We start from the raw sequence: 18,260 nt of genomic DNA, 5'->3' as shown, positions 1-18,260 counted from the left end.
CTACAGTACAGTATAATCAAATTTAAAAACAAGAAGGTCTAAGCTTTACCATGAACAATCACGACAGAACATAAAGCGGTATTCAATGATTTAACATAATTCATTACTGCATTTCATCATGAAAATCATATCATCTAGTCAAGTATAAAACTTGGCATGTAACGGATTGGGGTATTCTGGGCATATGCCCTCACCCCTTCCATACAAATACAAGTAGAGGAGAAAATCTAGATAAAAGAAAGAAAACAGAACAAAAAAACGAATTAACTGGCAGCGGTAATGAGGTAAATATGTAACTAAGTTATATCTTTACATATATTAAATGTTTTCCTTGCTTTGGCATTTTTCGTGTTCTTTATGGAATTTAAACTCCACCTCAAAAGTACTGAAAGAGGGAGTATTATTGGACCATTTGAAATTAACCCAGGATGACTAATAAATTCATTACTGTATAAATCAATGTTCTTTTTCCAAATGTCCTCTTACATGGTACAACAAAATATCAAAATCCTTAATATAAAATCGTAGTATTCTAAATTTCCAGAGAATTGTCATGATGTGAATTGAATGTTCTCTGTCTGGCGATCTCTGTCGCTAAGGTTGGTGCAAGAGATTGCCAGTTTAAGAAGCAGTGATTAACAAGTGGGTCGGGGAGCATGTAGATTATGAAGGATTTAACGTGCTACTTTAGTTACGATGTATTTTGGGAAACACTCATAAATTAACGATAGATTTTAAGATCGAGTTTACGATGTTCTTAGCGCTACGATGCTTTCAGGAAACTCATCCCAGATCTGTTAAAGTTTTATTTCTATTAAATAAAATCAAAACATTGCAAGAGGAGAAAATGGGTAGAACATGTTCCACAAAGGGTAAAAAAAGCTCACACTCAAAATAAACACTGCAACACAGAACAAATGCAGTGGTACACAAATGAAGAACAATTGTGTGACAGGAAATTTCATTTTTTAAAAATCATGAAAAATTATAAACTATATCTGTACAACACACAAAATGAATTTAAAATGTATAAATGCAAAAAAGTAATGTACAACAATTTGTGTGATGAAACAGAAGTAAAAATGTATGGCTATGTGTAACAGGCATTTCGGTTTTAATTCAAAGTGATAAAAAACGTCAAACTGAGGACTGTCTAAAACACATACAGGTGATTCCAAATGTTGTTATGCTTGATAAAACTAATGAAAGATGGTACAGTGGACCTGTGCAGTCAATAAGCTGGAGGGGAAAAAGCCTGAAAGCAGTTAGAGTAAGAGCACTGAAATATGTCAAACCGGTCTGGCAGATTTATTCTGAAAAAGAACCATGTTGCGTTGATTAGGTTGAGAAGAAACCAAAGACTGAGTTCTTTGAAAAGGGAGCATTGAAAGAATGCTTAGCAAGCCTGTAGCGTAGTGGGAAAAGTTATATTGTGGGAACCCAGAGACAGTCACTTGTAAGCCCAATCTGAAATTCCCATCCAGAAAAGGGAGATGTCTTGATGAAGAACTACAAGATCACAGTCAAACAAGACTGCAGATCAAGCAACAACATGCAGGAACCATAAATACTGTAATTTTCCTTTGTAAATGTAAATGTATGTAAATATAAAAGAACTGTAATAAACATGTATTCTATATTTTGTACAACTTATTTAATACTGTTGAGCTTTGAAGTGTTCTGTTGTAATTGTTGTTGAAACTTTGCCAATACTTGTATAACTTTGTCATGCTAATAAAGGGCTCTGAAATTCAAAGTAAAACTGAAAGCAAATGTGCTGGTGATCATGGTCATTTAATATGCTCAACATAGAAAAGTGAGACTGACAAACATCCACTCACCATGCAGCACCTGCTGAGTTAGTGAAACTCTGAACTTTGCTATTTGGTTAACATACAGTATGCAGAATAATTCACATCAGTCATGCTGCTGGCGAGGTTCTTGGCAATTCTGCAACAAGCTGTTTCTTTAATAGTTAAACTAAATGGACACTAGGTAGATTTAATGCTGTAGATAACAACAGAGACATTGTGTTTACCTGTTTTTTTTGCAAAAGGAAGTGTAAGAAACATGCAGGCACTAGCCACTTGTAGAGGGAGTTCAAAGACAAACTGTTTCAAGTCACACAGGAGTAAATGAGTGACATTTTCTCTAAAGCTTAATGACAAGGATCTGTATCTGTAGTATTTCTTCACTACTAGAATTCAATTCTCATGATAGCAGCCTTCCCCTTTTGAGACGTTTTGCATAAGGAGGAAACGTTCTTTAAATACCGGAGAGGGGTGCATGTCGCCAAAAGGACAGCCTTTGATGTTTCATGACCATTTTGTGTCACTACAGTTGTAGTAGTACTTGTATATATTTTTTAACCCAGTCAAAAATAACCACACTGTTCAAATTCGATAATAACAATACACACAAGACATTTAGGAGGTTTTGTGATAAAAAAACTCATTCATTTCTCCACTTGAACTGATGGTGAAATCTCCACAGAATGTTCTACTGCCCTCTATAAGCAGCACCTGTCTATTCCTACCACCAATCCTCCCACTTGGTGAATTAACTTCCTAGTGCATATAACAGGTGCTCCACATCTTTGTAAAACCATAAACCTTCTCACGTCACTTATAGTTGTAGATGTATTGTAAGTAGGACTAGAAACGTACGTAGTCAGTAAAATTATTATCAGATTGGGTGTTGCCAGTGAAGTTAAGTTTATTTTGGCTAGGGTTCTGAAAATGCAGTTGTGGTATGCAGTTTCTGTCTGATTTACTGGAAGTAACGTGGATGGTGGATTAATCTACAAAACTAAAAATAATCCTGCAGTGTACGCGTTGATTAAAGGAATCTGTGCTCACAGTTTCACTTATCCTCATTATAAGTTAGTGTTCATTTTCTTCAAGGCAAAACAATGCATTCCTGGCTCACAATTCTTTTTTCAAAGTATTAGACGTGTTCTCAGTAAGATAGCTCTCTAAACTAAGGAAAATCACATATGCTACAATAAAAAGGTTTTGCAGAATGATCAGAATTGCACGTGCAAAAGCTCATCATGCAAAACCTTTGGCCGCAGCTATAGAAAGAAACTCACTTCACAACTTTTACAGTTGAATTTGTTTTTAAATTAATGATGTTTCTGAAACACTCTATAACAAAATAGCAGCAACAAGTTTTAAATGAGAAGCTGAAGAAAATAAAAGGGTTGTAGATTCAGAAAATATGATGACACTTTTCAGAACTTCAGGAAGTTGAACTACTTTCCCAGGAAGTTGAGAGAATGACTTGCCTTCCTCAGTCACCTGACCTGATTGGCACAAAACAATTTATCAGATGATAATTTAAAAACCAGGAAGATAACATTTCCAAAGCTGTTCCAAATCTGCCATCTGGAGACCAAGAGGGATACTTTGTTCTGTGACTGCGCCAGAAGGAGAAAGGAAAGGAAGCAACTAGATGGACTGATGGAACTCAGAACTGTGTGAGTTTTGAGACTCACAAGGGAGATGTGTGTCTTGGAATTGGTAAGTAGTTTAGCTGCCTGGCTATTACTAGAGAGGGACTTTTTGTTTTGTTCATTTGCAATGGTCCCTGACTCATCCTAGGTAAAAAGGGTATCTTTTGTATATGTTGGTAGTTGTGGGATATTGACCAGAAAAGGTACTGCAGACATGAAGCTTTACATCACATCCCAGTTTTTTTAAGTGTGAAGATAAAGTCCCTACTTGAATAACCAGTAGAACTTTGCATATGAAACTTATGTTTCATTTGCAAAATGTTGTCACCACAAATGGGTTTGCATACCAGAACTGTCACAGTTTTGACATGCATTGCAGCAGAATATCTCATTGAACTGATCTATCCATACTTCACCAGCCTGGTGGCTGGAGCTGCAACCTTTGCAGATTCACTTGTGGATGGAGATCGTAGATGGGTACTGAGATTCCCCTTCCAAAATCCTCAATATAAATAATAATAATAATAATAATAATTGCTTACACTTATATAGCGCTTTTCTGGACACTCCACTCAAAGCGCTTTACAGGTAATGGGGACTCCCTTCCACCACCACCAATGTGCAGCCCCACCTGGATGATGCGACGTCAGCCACAGTGCGCCAGAACGCTCACCACACATCAGCTATCAGTGGGGAGGAGAGCAGAGTAATGTAGCCAGTTCATGGGGATTAATAGGAGGCCATGATTGGTAAGGGCCAATGGGAAATTTGGCCAGGACGCCGGGGTTACATCCATACTCTTTTCTAGAAAGGCCCTGGGATTTTTAAGACCACAGAGAGTCAGGACCTCGGTTTTACGTCTCATCCGAAGGATAAAGTCTGCTTAAAGCAAACACGCAGGGTGCAGGCACAGTAGAAGAGATTAAATGATGCAACAGAACCTTTAATTGAAGGGTGGAACAGGCAGCTTGATGACATGGTAGACTGAACAAATTATTTTCACAGATACAGGCACCATTAATACAGGCCATGCTATTGATATTCAGAGCCACAAGAGCAGAAAGGTTAGTTCTTGATTTTAAAAGAACTTCACGTGGTTACTTCCTGTGCCCTCTGGTTGATGTTTCACTGTTCATGCTGCCGAATTCCACAAGGCTGACTTTGTCAATGGCTTCGAGGCTTTTGTGTACATTAAGCCGCCCTCCAATGTATGAGTTACAGTCCTCTAAAACAGTGCGAATAGCTTCATTTTTCCACAGTACATACAAAAAAATGAAGTAATACATGCAAAAGCATGTATATTTGATACTAAGATTTCATAATATATCAAAATAAAGCGATCCAGGTGTTTCATTTAATTTATCTACTGATACAACTGGAATTTGTGAAGCCGTTTTAGGGATCATCTGTGCTAGGATGAAACTTGATGAAACTATGATGAAACACGGCACTTTGTGCTGGGGGGTCCCATGATGGTGGGGAGAACTTGTATCTGGTCCTCTCATAATCTTCTCTGTTCAAGACTAAAGCAGTTCAGTTTCTTCAGCCTGTCAGTGTAGGACAGTCCTTCAGGCCCCAGAATGTACTCTTCTCTGGACTGATTCCAGAGCGGCAATGTCTTTTATAACATGGTGACCAAAATTGAACACAATATTCTAATTGTGCACTTACTACTGCATTGCATAATATTAACATTCTTTGATTTAAATCCTACTTTTTTTATAAACCAGCATTGTTTTGCCTTTTTCACTGCTTCTATACATTGTTTAGAAGACGTAAACAATATGTCAACATAAACAACTGTGCATGTCCCTTTTACAAGAAGTCTCTTCATGCTCAGTGTTTCCCATTTTGTATAGTTTGTTTTCAGTAGCTGCATGTAAATTGGATCTCATTTGCTGCTTCCCATCTGCAAGCTTAACTAGTTTATAGACTATTTCAGAATGTAGATCATTGTCAGACATTTAGAAGAGCAATGGATCTAGTGTAGTTCCAAGCTGTACTACACTAATTACCACCATAATTTGAGTATTCACCCCTTATTCGTACTCTTGTTATCTATTTTCAATACACTCATTTTTTGCTGAATACTTTCAGCCTACAATTTTGGTTCATGAATAACTTTTACCAAAAGCTTACTAAGAATCTAAATACACAATATCATATGTCATATGTGTATCAAGACCTTTATAAATCTTGAGCACTCCTAGAGCCTGAAACATTTCTCCCTCTTCTACGCTGATACTATCCAGTACTGATGTTTTTGTTCTTCTGCTGCAAGAGGCATGTTATAGACCTCATCCTTTGTAAATAACTGAGGGAAATACCCTTATTTAGTACATAAGCCATTTCCCTTTCATTGTCTAGAAACTTCCCATTTATGTCCAGGATGTTTAATTTCATTCCTAATGGTTGTTTGGCTATTGCAGTACAAAAATAACTTTTTTTTATTATTTATTCTTTTCAATTTCCCTTTTGGGCTTTTTAATTTAATTTTTCCTCCCATGTTTGCAATTCATTGTACTCCTTTTCTTTAATTTAGATCCTCGCTGTAAAAACTGTTGCCATCCATTTTCCACTGATTTAATCTCTATCCTATCCCACTTCACTTTGTGTGTTTCATTTCTTTAAAGTCTACTTTCTGGAAATAATTAAAATCATTTGCTTTTGACTCAACATGTACAAAATATACTTAAACATATTATGATCACAGTTCCCTAATGGGTCTCTCACTTCTGCCTCAGTCTTGAAGCAGACTGTCACGGGTGCTCTGACAGACTCTGACTGGGTAAGAAAACTGACATTAATCGTGTTTACCATTTCAGTTCCTGCTACAGACAGGGAAAGTTGAAGTCTCCCATAAAAATTACTTCTTCTATCGCACATGTATTTTTAAATTTCATTTTACAGTGTCGAATTATAACAAACATCTGTCAATGGTGGTCTATAGCATAGTCTTAACACTATACCTCTGGAATGCTTTCTAATTAGTCTGACCTACATACTGTAGATTGAAATTCCATCATTCAGACAATGCCAGTTACCTGTGGTGAACTTGCCGGGATCCCAAGTAAATGGCATGGTTTGAATGACAGGACTTAAATTCATCCATCCATCTATTTTCTAACTGACTCCTCCAATTCAGGGTCATGGGGGAGCCGGAATACATCTCAGGAAGCAATATGCACAAGGCAGGATACATCTTAGATGGGATGCCAGTCCATCGCAGGGGACACGCAGACACAAACATAAATACACACACTCACACCTTGGGCAAGGAAACAAATACAAACACAGATCATACAAACTCCACAATAGTACCATAGTACCACAGGTCCAGAATTGAGCCAAGGCATCCCAGTTCTGTGAGGCAGCAATGCAAACCATTGTGCCACCCAGAACATCAATGCAATTATTTGAATTCATCCTTGTGCAAAATAGATCCTCAGGTAATCACCTAGTGTTGGACATATTGGACTTGAACAGCTATTGTTTTTCATTTTCACAAATTAATAAAATGTCTTGTTAAAGTTGGCTTAAAGTTATGTATACATAGTACAGTATCAAATGAAACATTTGAAAGGAATTTATTTCCCATCTTATGAATTCAGAAATATTACAGATTTATGTTGCAGTAAACGTCTTAGCAATTTAAAATGCATAAAGGATAGTTTATCAAGAAAGACTGACAGACTACATGTAAGTTTAGTAGAATAAATACAGTACCTGTATTGCTTTTGGTTAGTAAAGCCCAAGAGCATAATCAGAAATGCTTTTGGGTATTAGACAATGCTAAATATATATTATATTGTAATTCTTTGGCATTATTCAAGGAGAATAAAACATAATAATCCTATATAGCATTTTGGACAGTTCTAAATTAACCGAACATGCTAAACTAACACATAACTATAAATGCCATGTCCATAAGAACAATATTCAGAAACACAGAACTCTTCTGAGAGCAATCTTTCCTCCTGTCAAAGCTGGCCACTGTCCCTGGTCCCAGTCAAAGAGGTGATCTGAACTGGGAGCTCAGGGTGTGAGAATGGACATTACTGCTGGTTCTGCCACTTCCGGGGCTGTGACTCTGCTGGCAGGTCCTCGAGGAGCGGGGGAGCTCTGGAGTCTCCAGGTTTCGGGAGGCTGTTTGTGGTGGTCACGATGCTACGTCTGACTAGAGCTCCGACCTCCAAGCTGGACCCACAGGCTAAATTCATGGAAACAAGGTCTGTGGGTAGGTCTGTACTCCACTGGCCTGCTGAGTGGTACAATAAGGTGCTTGAGGTTGAATATCTGTCTTTATCATAGCCAAACTCATGAGAAAACTTGGTAATAGAATGAGTCCTCCCAGGTGAAGTGCCGCAGGACCATCCTGCTTCCACAGATTCGATCCTTTCACGCTTGACTTTCTCAATTTCTTTGGTGATTTTTTGAATGATGAAATCCTTGGTCCCCATCCTTTGTATTGATTCAACCAGAGAGTCAAGACCGTTTGGGTTGTCGGCCACATAATCCAGCATCTTTCCAGTCTTTTTGCTGTTCACGACTCTACAGTTAATGTCCTCTGTGTCCTCTTTGGTCAGAATCTTCCTGGAGCGCAGAAAATCAAAGTGTCTGTCAGCTATGATTTTGGCACACAAATACGGTCTCAGACGTTCAAGGGCCTCCTTTTTCACCTCTGCCATTTCGTCCTCTGTTAGTTGTGGGATGTCCATTGTAAGATTATACAGATGGTCCTCTGTTAATGTTCATGTGTAGGAAAGAACTGCTGTGAGCGCCAACTGTCAATTTTCAGACCTTCCTAGGGTTAGAGATATAATTACCTGCATATAAGTTCCGCACGTATTTCAAGAAATGCATCTAATGACAGCTACAGCAGTTTCCGCTTTTAAGCAATACCAGAAAGAGAGAAATGAAAATGACAGTAGTTCTTCTTTTTCTCAAACCATGTAAAACACAAACAATTAAGATGAAAAGTACAATATATACTGAAATTCTAATCTTCATATAGAGGTAGAAAACCAAATATCTAAAAGCAAAACATTTCAAGTTGCAAATTTAGCAAAGTTACAACCTTTTCCAATTAGAAATGGAAAAGAATACACTGGTGTGTGAGCTCCCTAATTTCTCCACTAAAGCTACATACTGTAATAGGTTTATTCCATGCTGAAAAGAGAAAAAAGAAGGAAGAAAGAAGGAACACCTAGCTAGTGTTAAGATTTCTACTTCCTAGAGTTTCAAACCAAAGGATGTTTATTTACTTGTGTAAGGGTGTGAGGTACACCTGGTTTACCTTAACTACATTCTGAGTACATGATTAAGAGTGTCAAAAGTGTTGGATAAAAGACAGAGGTCAAAGAGGAGAAAGTAAAAAGAACAAGAGAAAAGACAAGAAGACACAGAACATGAAGTGGGCGCCAGGCAAGAGGTCCCTTTCTAGATCATACATGAAGACCACATCAGTGTTAAGTATTTGAACCTGGCTAAGAAAGCTTGATTGTGGTTATTGTGGAAATTCTATGAGGAATCAAAAAATAGGGCACACTTACTGTAGTTCTGCTTGGAGACTTCAATCTGAGAACTGGAAAAGAAGCCACTCTGGAATGGAACCATTGGCAAGAAAAGAAATGGAAATGTCAACTCCAAGAGACTACTTCTTTTTTTTTGCAAATGCAGCATCTATGGTCTATACTTGACAATATCATTGCCTGTGCCAGGAATCACAAAGATGTACAGAGCAGAAGGGAGGTCTGCTGCTGCAACTGCTGGACTGTCTGTCTTTGATGTCTATTAAACTGACTCACAGTGTTTGCAGAAAACACAAATGTCCATGGAAAATCAGCGTAAAAGCACTTTCAGGACCCAGCCAATGTACAGTAAAACATTTTCAAGTATACATAAAAGCTCTCAAGCCTTAACCAAGACCAGATGTGAAAACAGAGAGATCTCTCTACTGTTAACCTCATATGGTCCTCATAAGCTCTGGTCCAAAACTACAACCTCTCCTTCAGTTGTTGAAATGAGGTTTATAATGTAAGTTTGGGAGAGAAGACAATCAGCTTCAGTTGTCAGTAACTCATCATCAATCCTGACATTTCCTCACCTAAAACATTATAAATATTACACGTAACTCTCTTCTTTCACCTCGCATATGTCTTCTGTTCCCCCCCCATCTCTGCCTCTGCAATCAGCCTTTTGTCACTCCTCACTCCACATGGGGGTCCTAGCTTCCTTGTCCTATGGACAGGACGTGAGCCCTCGGCTAAGCAGGTTAAGCCAAAATTATGGTGATTAAAACTCTCAACATGCTAATTTCTTGGGTGCAGTGGTGCTACCATTTTGAGTTCACGATAAATGTCTAAAAAACACAGAGCACTTCATACTTCCACTTCACCTTGGAAGTGTCTTTTGCAGAACCATGATATCGATGAAAATATCCAGCATCAGCTCAGATTTACAAATGCAGCTTTTGGCCACCCGAGGAGCTGCTTCTGCTCATGACTACATCATCTGTATTCCCCCTTTTATTAAGGAATTGATTTTATTCTGAAAAAGAAAGGACTAAACATTATCTTGATTTTGAAAACCATGATGTTGTTTTTTTTTCTTTCACACAACCATAGTCTAAGGAGTTTAGCAACAATTACACACACTGAGGAAATGATACTGATGCACTGATTCCACTTACAATGATCCAAATTTCCATCTGACTGAGAGCAGTCACATAAATATCTGAGTATCTGAAGCAATGTTGTGATTTAACCATGGCATTGAAAGTTACATATGTTTTTCAATTTGAAAAAAGTGTTGTTATCTTCATCTGTGTTTTTTCAAGATGTTTTAAGACTTATAGTTTATTAATATGTAAGAATATTTATTTTAATTCGGAATGCTATTCAAGAAGCTCAAAGTACGCTGCAACAACACACAACATACTGTCGAATAGAAAAATGCTAACTAAAAATGTGTAATAAATCGACATAGTGAACCCAAGAAAGTATAACTATGAAACTGGAAATATAAGTATTTAATACATATCTTAACAAGATATGTATTAAATACTCATCTTATACTTATGGAGAATAACAGAAATATCAAGAAGGATTATCAATAACTTAAATAAACGTGTCTCATCCAGAGTGCACCCTACCTTGAACCGGTTGCTTGCTAGATAATGCTCTGGCTCCCCCAGTGACTGTCAATTAATACATTTGATATATTTTAAATTTTATATCTGGGAATTCTGTAAAAAGATATCAAGGTCATGGTCAATAAAAGCACACGTGAACTCCTCTATTTCAACCTTTTTTTTTTACCTTACTTGTGCTTTGTCCTGTTTGATAACATTCCTGTAAAGGAAAAAATACAGAAACAACAATACAAATGAGGACACAGAAACAAAAATCAAATGAAATTTATTTAAATAAAAAAGGAACTCAACACATGCAGAAAATTACAGGATTTACAAATATGAATATGAAAAAAACAACTTTTTTAAATAAAACTTATAAAAAGAATAGTGAAACCTTGGCTTTAAATTTAAAAAGAAAAAAAGAACAGTTGAGCAGTAAGGAAATTAAAATGATTTTTTTTCCATGTTTTGTTTCTGTTATCACGAGTACTGAATTATAGAAACATGCCACTGTGCAGCTACCATACTGTAGAGATGAAGTCAATACTTAAATCAGTGAAAGTTCTCTTTTTTATCCATGTTACCAAGGTAACTGCGGCCATGTACTGTAAATCCATTCACATTCTTAAATCAAACGTAACAATGGTTTATACAGTACACTGACGTACAGTAAATAGTCAAGTACTGGTGTCTTTGAATTATACCTTTGAAACCTTTGTAATTTCTACATAATTGTAACTATAAATGTGATTTTATATATTTTAAGATAGCTTTTTCTCACAAATTATGAATACATTTGCAATTCCTTTTTGGTAACTAGGGTGGCATGAGAGTAGAAAAAACAGGTACTCATTGCTTTCAATAGCTAATTAACACAAACATACTTTCACAAAGGCTACATATAAATAAGAGTAACAACACTTATGGCTTTTAAGTATGGCTTTTCTTTAAAAAAATTAACACATTCACCCGAACAAATATTAAAACATGAGGCATTCCTGACTTGCATACAGTATTGCTTACAACGTTTTTACTGTAGTGCCTGATAGTCCTGTTAATATACAATCTGTTGGTCTTTTATTCTTCTAACCGTACACAACAGTTACCTGTCTAGAAAGATTCTGCTGTGTATTTTTAATATCAGAATCCCTTATTATAAGCAACTTCTATGATGTAGGTGAGAGTGCCATTGCTTTAAGAAGCACTTAAAATGATGTGTGAGACTGCTACCAGCTCAGCTACTTGTTATATACTGTGTTGTACTGCTTGAGCAACTGAAATATTACATTCAGTCTGGTAAAATACCATAACCACTGAACCAGACAATAAATCCTATATACTTTATCAAGTTCAAGGGACATAAAAACACAAAAACATGTGCTTCATTAGCAGTATATAAAAATTCCGTGTTCTTTACTTAAAAGGTCCTATGTTGCAACAGAACACATTAATAATCTTCAGTTGTTTTCATATCATCAAAAACCTTTTGCCTCCTGTTTGTCAGTATCAATAAGTTTAGCCTGGAAATGTTCCCCAGCTTCAGTATTTGGTCCTGAGGATTGTCCTTGATTGTTCTGAGCTGGTTTAACCTGAGTGACAACAGCAGTGTTTAACCTCACCCCATTTCAGAGACCTTCCATATTAAAACAAGCAGTCTGCACGTGCGAGCATGACTGTCACAGAACAGAACAGATTTATACATGTATATCTGGTGGTAGAACCTTAAGCATCACGCAGTACGAAAAAGCATCATGCAGATGCCAGATATACTCTTACTCTTTGTAATGTGGGAGTACAGTATATCAGCTCTTACCTATGAAAGAAAAAACTTTATCTGAGCTACATATGACAACAAGGCTGCAGTAACAGCAAGACGAACAATCAATCCATGAGCCAAATGACTTGGTTTGTTTGATGTCATCCACCTATGTACTTCAACTCAGAAAAGGACTAGAATCCATAAAAGAGATCACACAGCCCATGAACACAACATAAAAACAAACACGGTACTAATTTCAAATGAAAAAAACACAAAAGCTTAATACTGCTGGTAAAAACATCATCTGTTCACAAATAATGAGGGTTCTGTCTGAAGTGCATCAAACTGAAGTGCTTAGAGCTCTTTATTGATCAATGACACAACAAATGCAAATTAAATCTTTTCATACAGTACTGTATATGTTCTAGCTGTGTGCTAACTTCAGAGATCCCTTAAAAAGTGCTGCCCAAGGTCCTGTTTGAGTGGAAAAATAAGCTGCTCCGGTTATGCACTGTGGTATGGTGCATACCAAAAGAGTAAATACGGTAAAAAAGTGCTCTCATTGGTATCATGCAAATTATAACTATTTAAAATACATTGGCTGCAGGATCATTGCCTGTATCAAAACACATAAAGCACACAAAAACTTTCCTTCACTGAATTTTTCCTGAAATGGGAAAGTTAATACTTGGCTTAAATAAAACTCTTACTTTCAAAATACACTCACATCGTTTTTCATCACGTTTAAACATAAAAATACCTTTAAGAAGAGAGACACAACAGTGTTTATGTCCACATGCCCTGGACACACCGTTCTACGCATCAGCAGTGAATTGGTTTCTGGCTGTTGGATCAGTCCCTACATGTCAATTTTAAGCTAATTTGTTTATGAGTCAACCTTTCCATAGGTGCCTTCTGGAGGTCTGTAGCACTTTGGAAAAGCCATCAACTGCAGCATGTTGAACGCATATTTTCTGCACTTGATGTTCTTCTGCACGTTCTCAATCCGGCATCCTTCTCTGGTAAACGAGGGAGAAAATAAGTTCAAATCATAATCGAAAATAAAAAGAAGAAAATCAAAGGAAACAATTTCACTTGTATACACAATAATAAATGCTGCCAGCAGGTAGTTAAAAGCCTCAGGCAAACCAAACCGGAAAATATATTTTCAGCAGGTACAGTCCATTGAAATAAAAAGACAATCCAAACATGTGACTAAGAAGGATTCCCGTACAGATTGTCATCTGAATAAATGAGTTAATGGAACAAAACACAAATGGCTCCGCATCATGTTGTGTACTATCATTATTATTATTATTATTATTATCGAATCATTAGTGTGTCAGAAACATTATTATAGAAACCTCAAACACACCATAAAACCTTTACAAATTAATCCTATCTGGAACCGTTTTCATAAACATCACTAATCTATGTTATGGGTACTTAGAGTACTGTATTAACATAGAATGGGTTTCATAGCTGAAGGCTTTCCTATCTGATACTGAGCGCATGCATTTGATTTCCCATAAAATACATGATTTGTTTCAAATTTTAAAAACCTATTTATACACCAGCTTTAAAGAAACAGTTTGAGTAAAAAACATTTACATCATATATATATACACACACATTATACAGACAAATAGATGCACATATATTGTACAAACTACTAAAGAGGGTTTTCCCTATTTGATCAAACTATTTGGATACAACAGTCAAAAGACACTTAAACCATCCATCAATAGAATATGATTTGCATATTAAAAAGTAATAAGATCACAAGTTGCAAAGAAGTGGATATTTACTTAATGATTGCTAGAGAAAAAATGCCAAAAGGTTACAAATGAAACCAAATATACTATTCAAGGCAATGCCTACTACCATCAAACTCAAAGACATTTTCTTTTGCATTGTTACAGATTTTAGGTACTATATATTTTAAAACGCAGTATAAATTATTTGGCCTTATTCTTGTAGACTAGAACATGTTGGATCTTTCTAACCTCTAACATTTACTGATTCTGAATAGAAATACAGCATTCACAGCTAATGGATAGAATCAAAATTACAGGAAGTGTGAACACCAATACAGATCAAAGTTATTGGTAGGAAGTGTAACATACTGTCAAAATGAAAACAATGCAAAGTTAGTATTACATTTGACCTCCTTGAGTACTAAAACCATCCTGGCAGTACTGACACAGTGACAAACAGACTTAATCAGCCTCCTGACAGACTGCTGTGGGATGCTGTGCCAGTCTCGTATAGCTGCAGTCAGCTGGTAAAAGCTAGGTTGTTGCTTTTTTTTTATTAGTGGCAAGTTATTCTCATGGATTTTGAATTATACTCAGATCAGGAGGAAAGAGCTCGCCTTGACACTGTTTTCTTAGACTATTATAATCCCAATTTCCCACTTTTTGGCTTGAACAATTAAACAGCAAAACACTCACTGCAACATCTCCATGCATACAAAATGTCATTTGTCAGTGAATAAAACACTTCACCGCTCTTCTCTGCCACCACCTTGGATTTTCTTTTGCCCACAGAAGATGGTCATCTCTCAGACGTAGGTATAACCTCTGAATGGCCACCGAGCACACAAATTATTTTCAGCTGATACTGAGCTACAGTGGATTGATGCTTGCATTATCTCTATTTCTTCCTTGAATTCCTTGGCAGTAGCCACTGCAGTCGGAAAATGATGATGCAGATGAGTCAGATATCATGGTTTGGAGACCCTCTGCCTTCCAGGATGTCACATGATTGATTTATTTGTTTCCCTGGAAAAGCCTCCTGATGGTTAGAGCAGAACATCTCGGGCCCTGGGCACCTGCTCTCATTGACAGATTACTGGCAATCTTCAACAGAAGCATTTTTATTCTTGGTTATATCTTTCAGTCTTGTTGTATTAAAAAATCATGTCTTTTTGAGTGTCTATTTCTACTAATTTTGCTAAATCAACCCATTCTAACTCAATTCTATCTCAGCTCAAATTATTAACAAGAAGCAAATGCTGTTTTTATGAAATAGTATTATTAACAGCATTAGTTGTGGTCAGCTTTTATTATCTCAAGGATCAATATGGATCAAATAAAAAACAAACCCATCTGCTTATTATTTTAAAATGTAAAGAACAATATGCATGTGGTTAATAAACTGATGCAAACCTTAGACTGTGTTTTCATATCTGTGGCATCGATCACCTGTGTTTTCATAGAGCACCAGAACAATAACAGCATAAACAGCAGGGGAGGTGCAGTGGGTCTGTGGCTAAGGACCTGCGCCTGTGGCTGGAAGGTTGCCAGTTCGTATTCGTATTCTGTGGCCGGCAGAGGAATCCTACTCCGTTGGGCCCCTGAGCAAGGCCCTTAACCCCAACTGCTCCAGGGGTGCCATATAAATGGCATATAAATCATCACAAAACCTATGACTGTATTGTTAACATTTTGAAAAAAATTAACTGAATAAAATCAGAGCTGAAACTGTAAAATAAATTTAGCTGTTAACAAAAGATGAATGCATCTTTTTAAATTACGTTTCATTTAATGAACACAAGAAACAGCTTTGGATGTCACTCAGGATCCCCAGATTGATAATGTCAGCAAAAAGTCCTCTTATTCTTTAGGATTTTGAGCAGTGTGATTAGACAGCTGTAAGCAGGGTGTTCTCAATTACAGCACAGGCTTGGCAGATAAAAAGAAGCCAATAGAAAGCAACAGAGGAATGTCACGATGTTCTCTTTGTATTCTAAATCTGCAGATTTAAAAACCAAATTATAACATATGTACAGTAAGAAAATTACACAGTAAACTCTAATCAGGATATAATCAGCAGTTTATTGATACTTTGCAAGCAGAAAAACAAGACTTAGAATAAGCCACACGACCAGCAAGTGGGAGCTGACAAGCAGTAGGGCGACAGGGTAGAAGTGGCGGGAGGTCGGCTTGTTATCAGCTACAGAGCCTGCCTCAGGATCATCCCACTGACTCACATCTCCCTGGGTGTGCCGACTGTTAAACGAGTCAAGAACAGACAGAAGACCGGTGGGTTAGTAACATGGGTCCAGGGTCATTCACACTGTGACAGAAGCAACAGAGTGGTGTGGCAGGCAGGCAGATAGATGGACACATGGCTTGAAAAGCATGTTTAGCACAAGATGAGCCTACTTTACATACAGTATACAGAATTAGTCATGTGAATGCAAACCAGGGATGAGTGGTGGCATGCATTTTGTGAAAAGACACTGTTGCATCTATGTTATTGCCCACCTAGTTTGGACAAACAGGACAAATATTAGCAATAATTTCTAAAACTATTCAACAGTTACCCTATGACACAATGTGAACTCAGACTCATGCTCAAATCCTGTAATCCATATACCAATAAAACTACCTGTATCCTAATAAAAATGGATCATATTGAAAACTTAATTTCCCTTCCTACAATGCAGATGTCCAAAAGTGAATGGGAATCAATCCCCCAAACCACCAAACTAGGAGAGAACGTTTCTAGTCTCAGGATTCAATTATAGTGGAGTAATCAGAACAGGGATGTCTCACACAGCTCACGTTCAAGCTCTGTAGGAAGAGGAGGGTGATAAATGATACTGGTCTTTATTTCTGCTCTATTTGGTTTACCACTGAGAAATTAATAAATGTTAAACTACTCTTCTTCAATCTTTCTTGCTTCTCGGCAAAGAATTAAATGTTCACCTTTGTGCGTCTTTAAGCATCACAAGGGTATGTGCTGTGTCAGCATGATTTTGAATAACATGAGCACAATGCCTTATGAAATGTTTACCACATACTGTATCCTCTTTTCTGAAGGTGTGCTCTAACACTTAACATAGTATATACCGTCGTAGAATGGTTTGTCTGTTAACCCAGCTCAAGAACATTGTGTATTAACATTTGTAAAGGATATTGCATTATGTGATGTATATGCCAAACTTTGTTAGCTATACTGTATAAAAGGACTAACTTTATACCGTTCAGAGAGACTGGACGGTGCAGGCTCCTCTCATGTATGCGCAGGAAATTAATGACTCTTCTTTCACAGACAGCAGGACAGCAGCTCATTTATATGACAACTCCCCCTATCTATTGTCTCTCTATTTATGTTCTCATTACTACATATACAAGACCTCGATAGGCTCAAGACCTCCATAGGAAAAGCCAGTCAATGATGAATGTTTATTCTATACCATGGCAGTTCTAATAATGTTTAATTTTAGTTCTGCAGGCTGCTTCCTGGGTTTTACTGCTGACAGCTGTTTACATTTCTATTTTCTTCTATTTTCAAAACAACATTAAATCAATGGAATTCAGTGACATGTGAACAATGAATTGCCTTTCTGAAGTACTTGTTATTAATTACAGATTTGAAAGAAAGTATATGTTCCTAAAAAGGTAATTTTCTACAATAATTCTTAATACAGGACATAAGTGATACAATTAAGAAGCTTCTTGGACTCTTTGAAGAATGGGACAAGTGCGGAACAGATATTATTCTATGGAATGACAGGACAAATGTATAATCAAATGTCTTCTCTTTGGTCTTTAATACATTGTTTCAAAACATTAAAAAACTTTATGTACTGTATATTATATTTAATATAATCTATGTAATGTGCTCTGTGAGATATTTTGAGACTCTTTAGCTTACAAGAGTTGACAATAATACTGACAAAAAATTGACAATATAAATACATAAAATTATTAACTCAAGTATTTATATACAGTAGGAAAACAATAATTTTTGAATAAGCACTTACAGTAGTCATTATTAAGGGAAACTCTTCCCATGGTTCCATCACTCAGTTAATGTGCTGTTATTATTATTAATTTATTTTGTTGATGGTGTTATCCAAAGCATCTTCAATTTGTATGCGTTTATTAAGCAGGGTTTTT

The 18,260-nt window shown here is 36.7% G+C and overlaps 1 protein-coding gene and 1 pseudogene across 2 annotated transcripts in view; both read right to left on the bottom strand.

The window, feature by feature from the left end:
* Positions 1-7,025: 7,025 nt before the first annotated feature.
* LOC102686466 (B-cell lymphoma/leukemia 10 pseudogene) lies at positions 7,026-10,282 on the bottom strand (annotated as a pseudogene).
* A 2,402-nt stretch (positions 10,283-12,684) lies between these two features.
* The window catches only part of inpp4b (inositol polyphosphate-4-phosphatase type II B), a 406,779-nt gene continuing 401,203 nt past the window's right edge, over positions 12,685-18,260 (bottom strand). The window contains exon 28 of one of the 2 annotated variants that reach the window (XM_015344607.2): positions 12,685-13,367. In XM_015344607.2, the coding sequence (XP_015200093.2) occupies positions 13,235-13,367 (133 nt within the window). In that variant the 3' untranslated portion in view covers positions 12,685-13,234. The remainder of the gene's footprint in view (positions 13,368-18,260) is intronic. The other variant, XM_069188926.1, reaches the window with a different exon arrangement.

Source organism: Lepisosteus oculatus, chromosome 1, assembly GCF_040954835.1.
Source record: "Lepisosteus oculatus isolate fLepOcu1 chromosome 1, fLepOcu1.hap2, whole genome shotgun sequence".
NCBI lineage: Eukaryota > Metazoa > Chordata > Actinopteri > Semionotiformes > Lepisosteidae > Lepisosteus > Lepisosteus oculatus.
Note: the sequence above shows the minus strand (reverse complement) of the source record. Positions and strands in the feature narration are given on the sequence as shown.